Source organism: Lactuca virosa, chromosome 4 (genome assembly GCF_052849685.1).
Source record: "Lactuca virosa cultivar CGN04683 chromosome 4, Lactuca_virosa_CGN04683_v6, whole genome shotgun sequence".
Lineage (NCBI taxonomy): Eukaryota > Viridiplantae > Streptophyta > Magnoliopsida > Asterales > Asteraceae > Lactuca > Lactuca virosa.
Genome location: NC_136429.1, coordinates 22,839,029 through 22,852,167, shown reverse-complemented (window position 1 = coordinate 22,852,167; position 13,139 = coordinate 22,839,029). Strand labels below are relative to the sequence as shown.

The following is a 13,139-nucleotide window of genomic DNA, read 5'->3' as shown; positions in this document are numbered from 1 at the left end:
GTATAAACTCTATACTACACTTTGGAAAAAACTGCATGTTAGTCCGACTTCAAACGAATTAGATATGCATGTTTTAAAACTATCACATAATACAAAAAAAACTGAAAAACATAAAATTTCCAGCTTTGATATCCCGACTTTGAGAGGCTGTAAGTCAATGAATATAAACCCAAAAATGACAAAATTATAGTCTAAAATCATGTACAAACTATAAACTACACTCTGGAAAAAAAAATCTCATACCACTTTGACTTCAAACGAATGATATATGTATGTTTTAAACTTTTCATACAAATCGGTTTCGGCCCCTAAAACCAGTTCCGGTTCTTAAACCCGGTTTACCCGGACCCGAAGGACCCAAAACCCGAATTACCCAGAACCCGGATATAGTCATTCTTTCAACCCAGGACCCGGACCGGTTTTACATGTTCCGTATCTAACGGTTCCGGTTCCGATCCGATTCTGATTCCGGTCCGTTTTTCTGGTTCTAAATCTCATCCTAATCGTTGCCTTGAGTATAATTTCTTAATATAATAGCATATATATTAAAAATATCGAATTGACTATGTCCATTTAATTAAGACATTTGTGGATTACTATTTTATCTGATAAGAATTAAATATTTGATATAGAATGGTTTAATAAACGTAATCGGTTATTAAAAATATTCTAAAATAATATATTCAAGAGTTAATTAAATTGTGTAAACAATAAAATAGTAAAATATATCGATTCTGCTTTACGTAATAGCGATCGGCAAAAAGATGCTTTTAAATCGGATATTAATACATATGGGCCCTCACAAAAATTATAGTATTTTTTATGATTATTTTTTATATATAGCTCTTTACTATTCGTATAATTTTGTATGTTTTTAACTAGGGATGAGATTTAGAACCGGAAAACCGGACTGGAACCGGAACCGTTAGAACCGGAACATGTAAAACCGGTCAAGGTCCCGAGTTTAAAGAATGGTTCTATCTGGGTTCCGAATAATCTGGGTTTCGGGTCCTTCGGGTCCGGGTAAACCGGGTTTAAGAACCGAAACCGGTTTTAGGGGCCGGAACCGATTTTTATGAAAAGTTTAAAACATGCATATCTCATTCGTTTGAAGTCAAATTGGCATGATGTTTTTTTTTCCAGAGTGTAGCTTATAGTTTGTACATGATTTTATATTATAATTTTGTCATTTTTGGGTTTATATTCATTGACTTACAGTCTCTCAAAGTCGGGATATCAAAGTTGTAAATTTTATGTTTTTCAACTTTTTTTGTATTATGTGATAGTTTTAAAACATGCATATCTAATTCGTTTGAAGTCGGACTAACATGCGTTTTTTTTCCAAAGTGTAGTATAAAGTTTGTACATGATTTTAGACTTTAATTTTGTCATTTTTGGTTTCATATTCGTTGATTTATAGTCTCTCAAAGTCGGGATATCAAAGTTGCGAATTTTCTGTTTTTCAGCTTTATTTTTGTATTTTGTGAAATTTTAAAACATGCATATTTAATTCGTTTGAAGTCGAATTATCTGTAGGTTTTTTGCAACGTGTAGTTTAGAGTTTGTACATGATTTTAGACTATACGTTTGTCATTTTTGGTTTAATATTCAATGACTTCAGTCCCCCAAAGTTAGGATATCAAAGTTGAAAATTTTCAAAGTTTAACCACTAAGTAATTAACTAATTACCAAAAAATTCTGATTTTTCTGCGTTTTCTTGTTCTAGACCCACTTTATCCGGTTCCATCCGACCCACTTTGATGTTTCTGGGTTTTCCGGGTCTAGACCCACTTTACCCGCTACCTTACCCGGAACTGAACCGAAACCGTTTCTTATATACCGGTTCGGTTTTCGGCTTTACAAAATCTCGTTAATTGGTTTCCGGGATTTCCGGGTCCGGGTGTACTGGTCCGGGTTTGGACTCACTCTAATCCCTAGCAACGATGGTATAACAATTTGTGAATTACAAATTTAACATTTTATTGAATTTCGATCTAATATTACAAAATCGCATTCTCTAATTGCACATAGATGCTTACAATCTAACCTTCATCAAGATCTTTAACAGTAGGTAATAATTTTTTTTATAAAATCAAAAGCAACATTATCAATGATTATTATAATAATACAACATATACAGTAATAGTCTTGAGATTTAATGATCTCAAAAGTGGTTAAGAATTGAGGGCCGGTGGTATAAACTACAAAGAGATAGAAGCAATTTAATTAGTGGACTCACATATGAATTGAAATGATTTCAGTGACATCACTAAAAGCTTCATTCATGTGTCTTGGTGGGATATAACTGTGGTCGATCAGTACAATAGATCTCCTGCAACCACAAATTTAAGTTTATTATTATCACAAAAAAAACATTTTAATTATTAATGGATTGTAATCATCAAATCTTTAGCTATATTATAATGTGGGCCATTTTATATTATATCCTAATATAATACCTTAATAGTCCATGAATTGGATTGCTATTCTCGTTTTGTTGATACAACAAAAAGAAAAAGTCGCTACCTGTAAATCAAATAGTACAAAAGAAAATAAAATTATCATATGATAATTAGAATTAGTATTTAGTATATAATAATATTAATTTATAATCCTCACCAAACATAAAGTTATGAATATCATGCATACACGTCATCTCTTCCTACGGAAATTATAGTTCAAGAAAATGGTTAAGAATAAGTAGCTAGTACTTTAATTCCCCATAAGCATCTAGCCTTAACTAGCTTATATAAACATAATAATTAATACACGAAATTAAATTCATTAGTTAATTTCCCTTTTGAAATGTTAATGAAATCATACACATCAATTTATTCTTGATGAAGTTTTAACCATAATCTACCCTTTTCTCGTCAATTTTATAAACAAATTTGTGATATTAAATATTGGTTTATATGATTTATCGCTTCTAATTTTCATTAAATGACGTTTTAAAACTTTAATTAGAAGACTTGCATGATAATTAATAAACTTTTTGGACAAAAGAAACATAACTGTTATATCACATCATGTTTTATGATCATATATATTATACCATAGGCATGCCAACCCTAAAGATAAGACTATCTCTCACACATAAAGCATATGCCAACCCTACATATCATATAATGTTCGTATATGGCTTACAAGTTACAACTTACAACGTATTAATTGGTTCGTTTATTGTAAATAATTTATTGACATTTTAATTACTTTATTCTATATTTTATTTCGTATTTTTTTATGGTTTTAATATACCTGGCGTTATATTGAAAATTGTACAGTTAAATAGAAGTCTAAATGCCACATGGGTTATATGTGTAAAAATCTAAAGGGCGTGTTAAAGACAATAAAGTTAATGATCATAACTCAAACTGTAACATAATATTATTAGATATATAATAATTAAAGTAAGGTGGAAACTTTAAGTCTTTTTAACTGCACGAGTGTGAGTGACCGATATATAAAAAATATAAAATAAAAAGCTGCGGTAGCAAAAACAAGAGATGCAAAAGTGGCTTCTAAAATGGGTTTTTTTGATTTTGTTCTAAATATATAATCTAATCTTTCTGACTCAAATCTAGCATCATCTGCATGCTTTCTAGATGATTTATATATCAGATATCAAATAAAGAATTGGTTCTATTTCCAGAAAAAGAAAACATCTATTCCTTTGAAAATTATATCGCCATTATCGCTTTAAGAAACTATATACATCTAAGTTCATGACAAGTGCACCCTATTGGGAGAGAAGTCGTTAAAATAATTAAAGCGAAATTAATCACGTTATGTTTGATGATTATAATTTATATTTAACTATTGTTAATTAGTACTTTAGTAGATCGAGAAATGTTTATATGATGCTAATTAGTACAATGGGTGGGTGTCATCGTATTCTGAGAGGTGAAAATGAAGGGTTCCAAGTAGGGACAAAAATTAAAATTGTTATGGAGGTGTTGAACACGTTCATATATATAAAGATTTTGGATAGAAGAGATCTGATAATGTGGCCTAATACATACATGATATAATGTATAATCATTACAAATCAAGTTTCCTAGGACCACAGATGGACCATATATGTTGGCTTTGTAATACCACTTGTGTACAACTAGTCGACTATATATAAGGACCATTCATTTTGGCTTGTTTGTAAAGTGCATCTACCATAACTACTATCTTCTACAACATATCTTTATGGTATAGGTGTGAACTGCTTAAGAGTAAGATTCTATGTGCAATCGATTCCTAATGATGTCCCACTAGCCACACATATACACTTCATCTTAAATTTTCTTTATGGTATAGGTGTGAACTGCTTAAGAGTAAGATTCCGTGTGCAATCGATTCCTAATGATGTCCCACTAGCCACATATATGTATACACTTCATCTTAAATTAGCATTATATTCTCATGTTAAACTCGAAACTTACAAAAGGACAATGGGACAAATTAAAGGAATACCAAAGAGGCTATGGATAGTAAAATACAAGTGTCAACATATAACAACATGTAGGATGTTGTACCAATTTTTGATAATTGAAAGGTTTAATGTTTGGATGTCGTTGGATTTACAAGATAAAAGAAAAGTTGATGGCTTAGTGGAATGTTATAAAGCGAGGTTGGTAACAGAATGTTTTAATCAACAATGAGTGCATTTTCTTGATAGGTTGTATATATCTTATTGCTATATTTGTTATTGTGAAACTGTTAGCCATTAAATCATAATTATTTGGGGGTCTTGCTACGGTTAGACATTATTAATGTATTCTTAATTAAATAGTTATCTTGATGAGGAAGTACGTATACATGGAACTACCAAATGGTTATATATTGGCATCATAGATTAGAATTAATGTTAACCAATCTAGAATAAACATGGTAAGATTATGAGGTTGCAGAAATGAGGATGATGCGGTGGAGATGTGGTAGAACATAATTGGATATGATACAAAGTATGTAAATCAGAAATCCATTGGGAGTGACGTAGATCGCCAAGAAATTAAGCAAAGGAAGTTGTGGTGGTTTATACATGTCATGCAATTAGGATTAATGTGAAGAGAGTCATCATCAATGATGTAAAGGGAAGATAACGCCAGGAAGAAACTATGAAGATAATGTAAGGTTAGACTTGAAGCAGCCGACTCTTACCAATGATATGACCTTGGTTATGAGAGTGTGAAAACTTAAAATTAGAGTTATAGAATCATATATGAGTAAACTAGGTACTAGGTTCCTTTCCATAATTTGTGACTTTTTTAGTATTTTTTTTGTCTTACTCTTTTCCCATCCTTAATTTCAGCTTTTATCGATAATATCTACTTCCTCCTATACTGGTAGCTTCTATTACACGTACAATATTTAGTTGTTTAATCTTGTCCCTTCTTTACTTTCAACTTTATTATCTGTGTATATATTTTTTCCTTTAGTCATACTACGGATGATACTCTATCATGTGCTGGAATTTTTATATATGAAGTAGAGGTTCAATTGTTTACATCTGACCTTCCTCTTACGCTAATTATAAAACTCGAGTGTTATTGTTATTGTTACCAACCTCAAGAGTTAACTTTTTCATATTTCCATTAATTAATTAGCTAAATGAGAAATTACGTGAGATAGGTTACAAAACAACTGTATGCCATGTTATCTTGTTTTCTTTTGGTAGCTGGCTTTATACAATCTAAAATCTTCGTTTTATAAAGGTTCTTGATCGTTATATGTTTCACTACTTGTTAATATCAATGATATAGTGCTAATAGGGCATCTAGTAGTGAGATTTATACAGTCTAGACAAGGATCAATGAACATTTCAAGCTAAAAAACTATGAGCAAGTTAATTAACAGTTCTTGTGTCACAAAGCTTTTAGGTCTAAAATAAGATATTTCTTTCTTAAAGATATTATTATTCTTTTGAGATTCTTATAGATGTTACATAATTAGTTGCTAAATTAGTTCAATATCCCATGAATCCTAAAGTCAAGTGGCCCAAAGCATGATACACAATAACTTTTATTTGATCAATCTCATAATTATGTACATGGTTGTATGTTTACGATCTAAAATATTGTCTTTTCACAATTTCTTTGTTTATGATCTAAAATATCTCCCATCTATGATTATGCAATTAAGAACACTACGATGACCAAGTTTATGTTATGCCACGAGACACTAATCTTGCTTAACTACCCACATGTTTCAAGGGTTTCCAGGAAAACTTAATTATATAGGTTAAAGTCATATATGGTAGCCAACTATGTCTCAGGTAGATAATTGATCACTATCGTTAGAATTGTACACTCTAGCTCATTAAAGGAGTAAGGGCATATAGAAGAGTGGTAAAAAAGTTACTTCAATTAGAAATGTTGACTTTAAAGAGATAATGCCGATTAAAAATGTAAGAATCGAATAAGTATATTTGAATCGGTACAGAGCTAGGGTGTACAGTTAAAGTTAGGGGTGGAATTGGAAGGTACCAATTCATATTTTCACTAAACCGTGTACCGCACCAATTATACTTGGTGCAAAAAAAAATTTACCACTACCATACAAAGTATAGTTGGAACCAGCTTGTTTCGCTACCAATAAGTTTGGTTGGTACATGTTGGTAATTGTATATATCAACATGTATGGGAGTTTTGTGAATGACGATTTTCGTGTTCTTGAGCATTGTGAAACTTCAATTGGAGAGGGGGGGGGGGGGTGAGTGAATAAGAGTTTTGTAATGGTTAAGATTGAGAAATCAATCCAAAATGATTTTATTAATTTCTATCATGAGTTTATAAGTTAAAATGGTGGAGGAATATTGGGCATGCCAATATAAGTTTAAAACTTTAAACTTTACTAATTCAGTAAATGCTAATATCAAAGTTTTTTTTTTTGAAAAGCTAATATCAAAGTTTGTAAATCATAAGCACCAAACATACTAAAATTATATATATATATATATATATATATATATATATATATATATATATATATATATATATATATATTTATTAAATTGGTTGGTATATATATGGTACTACTGTGCTATTGAAAACTATGTACCACTACCGTACCATGATTTTGCAATTGTCATGGTACTACCAACCAAAACATATTGGTTACCGATATTCTTATTTGGTTGGTAACATGTTGATTGGTTTTCCGTGGTATATATATTTGTCAGCCCTAATTAAAGTGACTCATAAGTAGGAAGAAAGAGAGGAGTATATTTAATTTTTCTAACACTAACTATATAAACAAAGATTAATTAAATATCCTCCTATTTATTTTTCCTACCATCTTCCTACCAATTTTAGATGATGACAATTGTAATATAAAAATTATTAATTTTATTAAATATTAAAATGTAATAATCTTAAGTGTGTAGGAAGGGGAAAATAAGTAGAAGGATATTTTATTTCTCATAAACATAATCTTAATCATGTAAAAAACAGAAACAATGTAACAACTTCGAATTAAAGTGCAAGTTAATGAAGGACGTATATACCTATACATCATTGGTTGCGCATTCTGGGAGGCACAATATCACCAAGTAATCCTTGATCTACATGAGAATCTTGAGAGGATGATTGAGGTATATTGTGATCTCTTGATTCATTTGATAGTACTAATTGTGGTCTTGATTGTGAGGCACGAACAACATCCACTAGATTAGGGAAATGTGGTCTAGAATAGTTGACTGGCTGCAAGGCTGAAGAAGGGGCTAATTGTCTTGCATATACAGTTTCATGATGAGTCATTAGTCCTCTTGGAAACCCAACAGTGTGGTGACAGTGTTGGCCTTCATATGTAGTGATTACAATTGTAGGGTCATCAGATGAACGCTCAACTCTTTTCTTCACTGTGCATTTGCTGTTTGTGCAACGGTAATAGCTCCTTCAAAAACGTAATTTTGACTACATTTAGAATAAACATATGGAGAAAGAAATATATATATATATATATATATATATATATATATATATATATATATATATATATATATATATATATATATATATATATACTTTTGGGGCAATGACATTTAATGATTTTTTACGCATTTGTGTTTGTTTATATGGTATAGCTCTTTTCTTTCTTTTATGCATTTTTTTATATGATATTAATGTCTATATGTGTTTTGTAAGAAAAAAATATGAAAACAACCTTGGATATGGGCTATTTTTAACAGCTTTCTGCCCATATTTTCTCCATCTGTAACCATCTTCAAGATGATCAATTTCACTCTTGGTCATGAATGCAAAACGTGGCTGACGGATTTTTTTGGGTCCCTTCTTTTTAACCTTACTCCTGAAAATCATTGCAACCAACTTTTATCAGTAAGTAGATATATAGTGAACTAAAACCACAAAAAAAAAAGCTGAATAAAACAGGTAATTCAATGAACTTTTATAAAACCGCACATCATGTTATAAATATAGCTTATTTAACAAATAAACGATCCAAAATCCACGGAATTATTCAAGCTATATAACATATAATGGGCAAACAAAAGAAATCCGAGGACGTCATTGCAGAAAAGTCTACAGCTGAAAACATGGAGGGCATTTTTGGCATTTGCAATTGAAATTAAGGGGTTGAAAAATGCAACAATATTTACCAACTACTATTTCATTAACCTCATGAACTGTCGGTAGGAGAATATTGCAATTACAGTATTAAATCAACACCAGATAATATACCTCCTTAGATGTAATGGTCTATAACACCTTCCTAGCTACTATATATAGGGGTAGTATCATGCCATACACAAATCAAATTAATAGGTTTTGCATGTGGAGAGAACGCATTCAAAGGCCATTTTCAAAATTATGTACGCATTTATTACAACTTAATTAATATTAATAACTCTATGTTCTTTTACTATTAATTAGACTCGATATAACAAATTATTCATTTTTTGAATAAATAATGTCCTGAATTTACACTCGTGCAAGACAGCATAGAGATATATTACTTTTAATTTTTTTTTCCCAAAACAACAAAAGAAAAGGTTATAATGAAGAAACACTGAAACGTATGATAAATCGGATCTATGATTGATTTTTTTTTAAAGAAAAATGAACGTATGTAGCACATCAACAAGGTGATGTTTCTTTCAAAACGGTTACTCATTTATTAGGGGCCACAATTGCAAAATTGGTCGATGTTATGAAACATCGACAACAAATACAATACAACTTTGATTAGATGCATTATGTTTAGTAGCTTTTGTGCAATTTTTACGGAGCCACATGTGCAATATCTAAAAGCAAAATTCACTGTCTAACGATTTTCATGTTCCTGAAATACAGACAATAATAGATTACTTATTTTAGAAAAAGCTGCATATATTATATATATAACCTTACCTTATGATGTATAATAATTAATATTCACCATATATTAGTCATTAGCTATAATAAGATGATATATAAAACGTTATACTAAACTGCCGTCATTTTATGTAAAATAGGAGACAAAAACAGCCAGCCACCGCCGTAGCGTCGGGGTTGATGCTTTCTAACTAAGGGTGTTCAAAAATAGCCCTTAGTATCTCATATAATTCACAGAAATGCCATTGCAACTTGCGCGAGCAGCTTTTCGTAGCAACTTGGTTCTCTCTAGAAGGAAAATACGAGGAAAGCGTTTCACAAAATATAAATATATGATTAAAAATTATTAAAATATATTATTATTTTTCCGGAAAAATCATACTTCAACTTTTTCATGAAAAACAAACACTAAAAACGATTTTTTGCACTGTGAAACGAAATCCTCGTGAATTTTGATTGTTGAATTTGAGAAAAAAATTAAGCATTGTGAATTACGCTATGAGAAATGAGAATCCGAGTTGGTTAATCACGGATTTAGAAACACGTGAGAAGAAGGTAAGACTGTTGTCGTTTCTGATGTTACTACTACTACTACCAACTCACGCTCTCTCTGACGATGGAGGTTTACCACCGGAGGCGGCGCCACCTGAAGCCGTGGAAGTCTCAACTCGATCCTCCGACGAACTCGACGAAACCATCGGAGTCGACATCGATACATCCCCTGCAGCCTGATCATCCACAGATCCAGTACGCACTTGATCACTACCAACAACGCCTCCTACACCTACCTCCGGCAACGACACGTCTGAATCGATCCGATCAAACGCCGCCGGCGGTGGCTGAAAGCTCCATCCAAACTCACTCAGTACACTATTTTCTCTAACATCACTCCCGAAAAAGCTGTAATCGCCTTGGAACGTCCACGTAGGATCGGAGGAGAATCCGCCGGAGATTTGATCAACCTTATCCTTATCATCCATATACCAAATTCACGTCCAGATGAGAGCGAAATCGATCGCGTTTATCGAGCGGGAGAGAAAAAAAAAATCTGTCTAGGGTTTAGGCTTTAAGAGAAAGAGAGATAGAAAGTGTGTGTGTGTTGTGTGAGAGAGAGAGAGAAGAACGCGTAAATTCTGTTGAGGTTTTTTTTTTGTCGACGATTGATTGGGTATATATATATATATATATATATATATATATATATATATATATATATATATATATTCGATTAAATCCCCGTGTTTTTGAATTTAATTACTTTTTAAAATTTTGCTTGAAATGAAAGGTTTGGCGAAGAAGAAACAGGTTAACGATAATATTAAAAAATCGGCGTCAACTTTTAAATAGTACGGAGAAGAAGCGAAGAGAAGGATGAAATGTGGGTCGTTAGTTAATTAATTACCACGCGCGAAGATTTTGAATGGTGTATACTCGCGATGTTTATGGGACACACGTAAAATTAAATCAAGATCGGTTCGTATTAACCACTTTTGTTTAGTTTATGAACACTTGACTGGTGATTAGAGTTTGATTTGATTTATGATTTTTAATATCCAACCTAACCTAGCTAAAATAAAATACATATTTGTCGGTAATCTTAAGATTAAGACTAATCAATTAAATAACTAAAACTTACGGGATATATTATAAAACAATTATATTTCACATATTTATTGGAAAATAAGCTTCAACAAACGTTTTTGTTATACATGACAACAAAAAAAAAATTTAATTAAATCAAGAATAAAATGTTAGGGATAACACATGTATAATGTCAGGAAAATTTGCATTACATCAGAATATTTGAAGGGTAGTAGTCTATGCCCCTCAAAACAAGCCAATGAGATATAAAAGTTCATTTTTTTTTTTTTTTTTTTTTTTTTTTTTTTGTAATTAAAGAGAGTTTTAAGCATGTTCATTGACAATGGTAGTTCAAACAATATTTTGTTGATGACCATGTTGGGAGAGAGAATGTGTGTGTATTTGTGTGTGTAAAAAACATATATAACAATGCACTTTTGTTTTTGTCACATTTATACACATCACATACCCTAAAGTCGCACAACCATAAACACATAGACAATTATTTTGTACTTTGGGAATCCAATTAACTATAAGGCCGGAGCATGCCTGCAAGAAGTTTTCCATACTTTTTGTGTGCTACGTCATTTTTTCTTTTACTTTTTTTCCCTCATAAAAAGCCAAAGTGTGTACGGAAAGCTTCTTCATTCTTTTTAAAAATAATAATAATAATAATAATTGATTTTGATGATTTATAATTTTTTTTAAATGAATAATAAACATAAACATTATTTAAAACTAAAAACCACTTCATTAATTAAAGATTACATAAAAAGATACATTAAAATAAGTAAGATTTAAAAAACAACAAATATTAAAAAACCACAACCTAGAAAACATAACTAGTATCCATTTTTTTTTAAAAAAGAAAACAATATACGTTACTCGGAATTGCCGTCCTCGTTGTCGACATCATCGTCACGTCATTTTCATCAACATCATTCTCGTCATCGCCATCGGAATCCTCGCTCTCGATGAACATATCTGAATCCTCATCTGATTCGTCAAACAAATCATCGTGTCAAACTGTCAATACTCTGTCGGCGACTGAATATGAGCCTTATAAATGTGCTCCACCAACTCAGCACGAAGGACGTGATGAATGTCACGATTGTGTACTTCTTTTCTATTTGCCCTATACTTTTGGGTACCAACGGCTACTCTTTCGACATTTGGCAAAACTTCGTTTTTTTTTTGTATCGACATATCGCTCTTCTTTCGTCTTCAAGAATCATATTATGCAATATGATACACGCATACATTACATGTTGCAACCTTCTCACTTCATATGATCGTGCCCTGACTGCTAATACTCGCCAACACCTCTTGAGTACACCAAATGTTCGCTCCACGTCCTTCTTAACTGACTCTTGCGCCTCTTTAAGATAGCACTGTCAGTAAGATAGTAAACGCGCTTATATGCTATCCCATTTGCTTGAAAAGGTACATCGTGCGACTTTCCAAGGTAGATATCGTTGAATACCGGCGATTGGTCTAGAACATTGATGTCATTGTTTGCACCAGCTGGACCAAAGAATGCATGCCATATTAAAAGATCATGTGATGCGATTACTTCTAGAATAATCGTCGGCTCTCTGTGATCGCCTCATATGTACTGACCACACCATGCATTGGGGCACAATGCCCAAGCCCAATGTATACAATTGATACTACCTAGCATTCCTGGGAACCCATGCTTGCCTTCATGCACTGTGTACAACTAGTGGACATCGTTGATAGTTGGTTTGCGTAAATATTGTTGCCCGTACACCAAAGTAATAGGTTTGGAGAACTTGTACACACATTCCCGTATGGTAGGCTCGGACATCCTTTAATACTCGTCTCATTTATATGCGCCTATATCGTATCCTAACTGACGAATTACGGCCGTGCATTTTTGAATTGGAGAGAAACCTTTTTTGCATCTACCATCTAGCTTCCATTGAAAATTTAGAAAACGGCCTTCCAAATCGCCAACGATACGTAAGAATAACTCCTTCCTCATCCGGAACCGCCGTCGTGTAACAACCGTCAAATTTAGGTCAAAAATTTAACTTTTATAAAACCATAATTGGGATGCACCAAGTGGTAGTTATCGTAACGAGGTTTCCAAAAATATAAATAACACTAAAATCTGGGTTATAACGAAGAAGTTATGACCAATCGAAGATCCGCGACAATACCGGTAAAACACTGTAAAGCGTAAAATGGGAAATTACAATAAAATACTTTTTG

At 32.1% G+C, this 13,139-nt stretch overlaps 1 protein-coding gene across 2 annotated transcripts; it reads right to left on the bottom strand.

Annotated features, from left to right (window-relative positions):
• Nucleotides 1-2,067: 2,067 nt before the first annotated feature.
• LOC145103656 (putative WRKY transcription factor 57) lies at nucleotides 2,068-10,478 on the bottom strand. Of its 2 annotated transcripts, XR_013706780.1 has the most exons (5): nucleotides 9,927-10,478; nucleotides 8,155-8,298; nucleotides 7,496-7,884; nucleotides 2,460-2,526; nucleotides 2,068-2,332 (listed from the first exon to the last, which is right to left on the bottom strand). XR_013706780.1 is itself a non-coding variant. In XM_079040944.1 (4 exons), the coding sequence occupies exons 1-3, from the start codon at nucleotides 10,301-10,303 to the stop codon at nucleotides 7,503-7,505; spliced, it is 903 nt and encodes a 300-aa protein (XP_078897070.1). In that variant the 5' UTR covers nucleotides 10,304-10,478; the 3' UTR covers nucleotides 2,606-2,662; nucleotides 7,496-7,502. The 2 variants fall into 2 exon arrangements, 1 of the variants encoding a protein (XP_078897070.1); XM_079040944.1 differs by lacking the exons at nucleotides 2,068-2,332; nucleotides 2,460-2,526 and adding an exon at nucleotides 2,606-2,662.
• Between the last annotated feature and the right edge of the window lie 2,661 nt (nucleotides 10,479-13,139).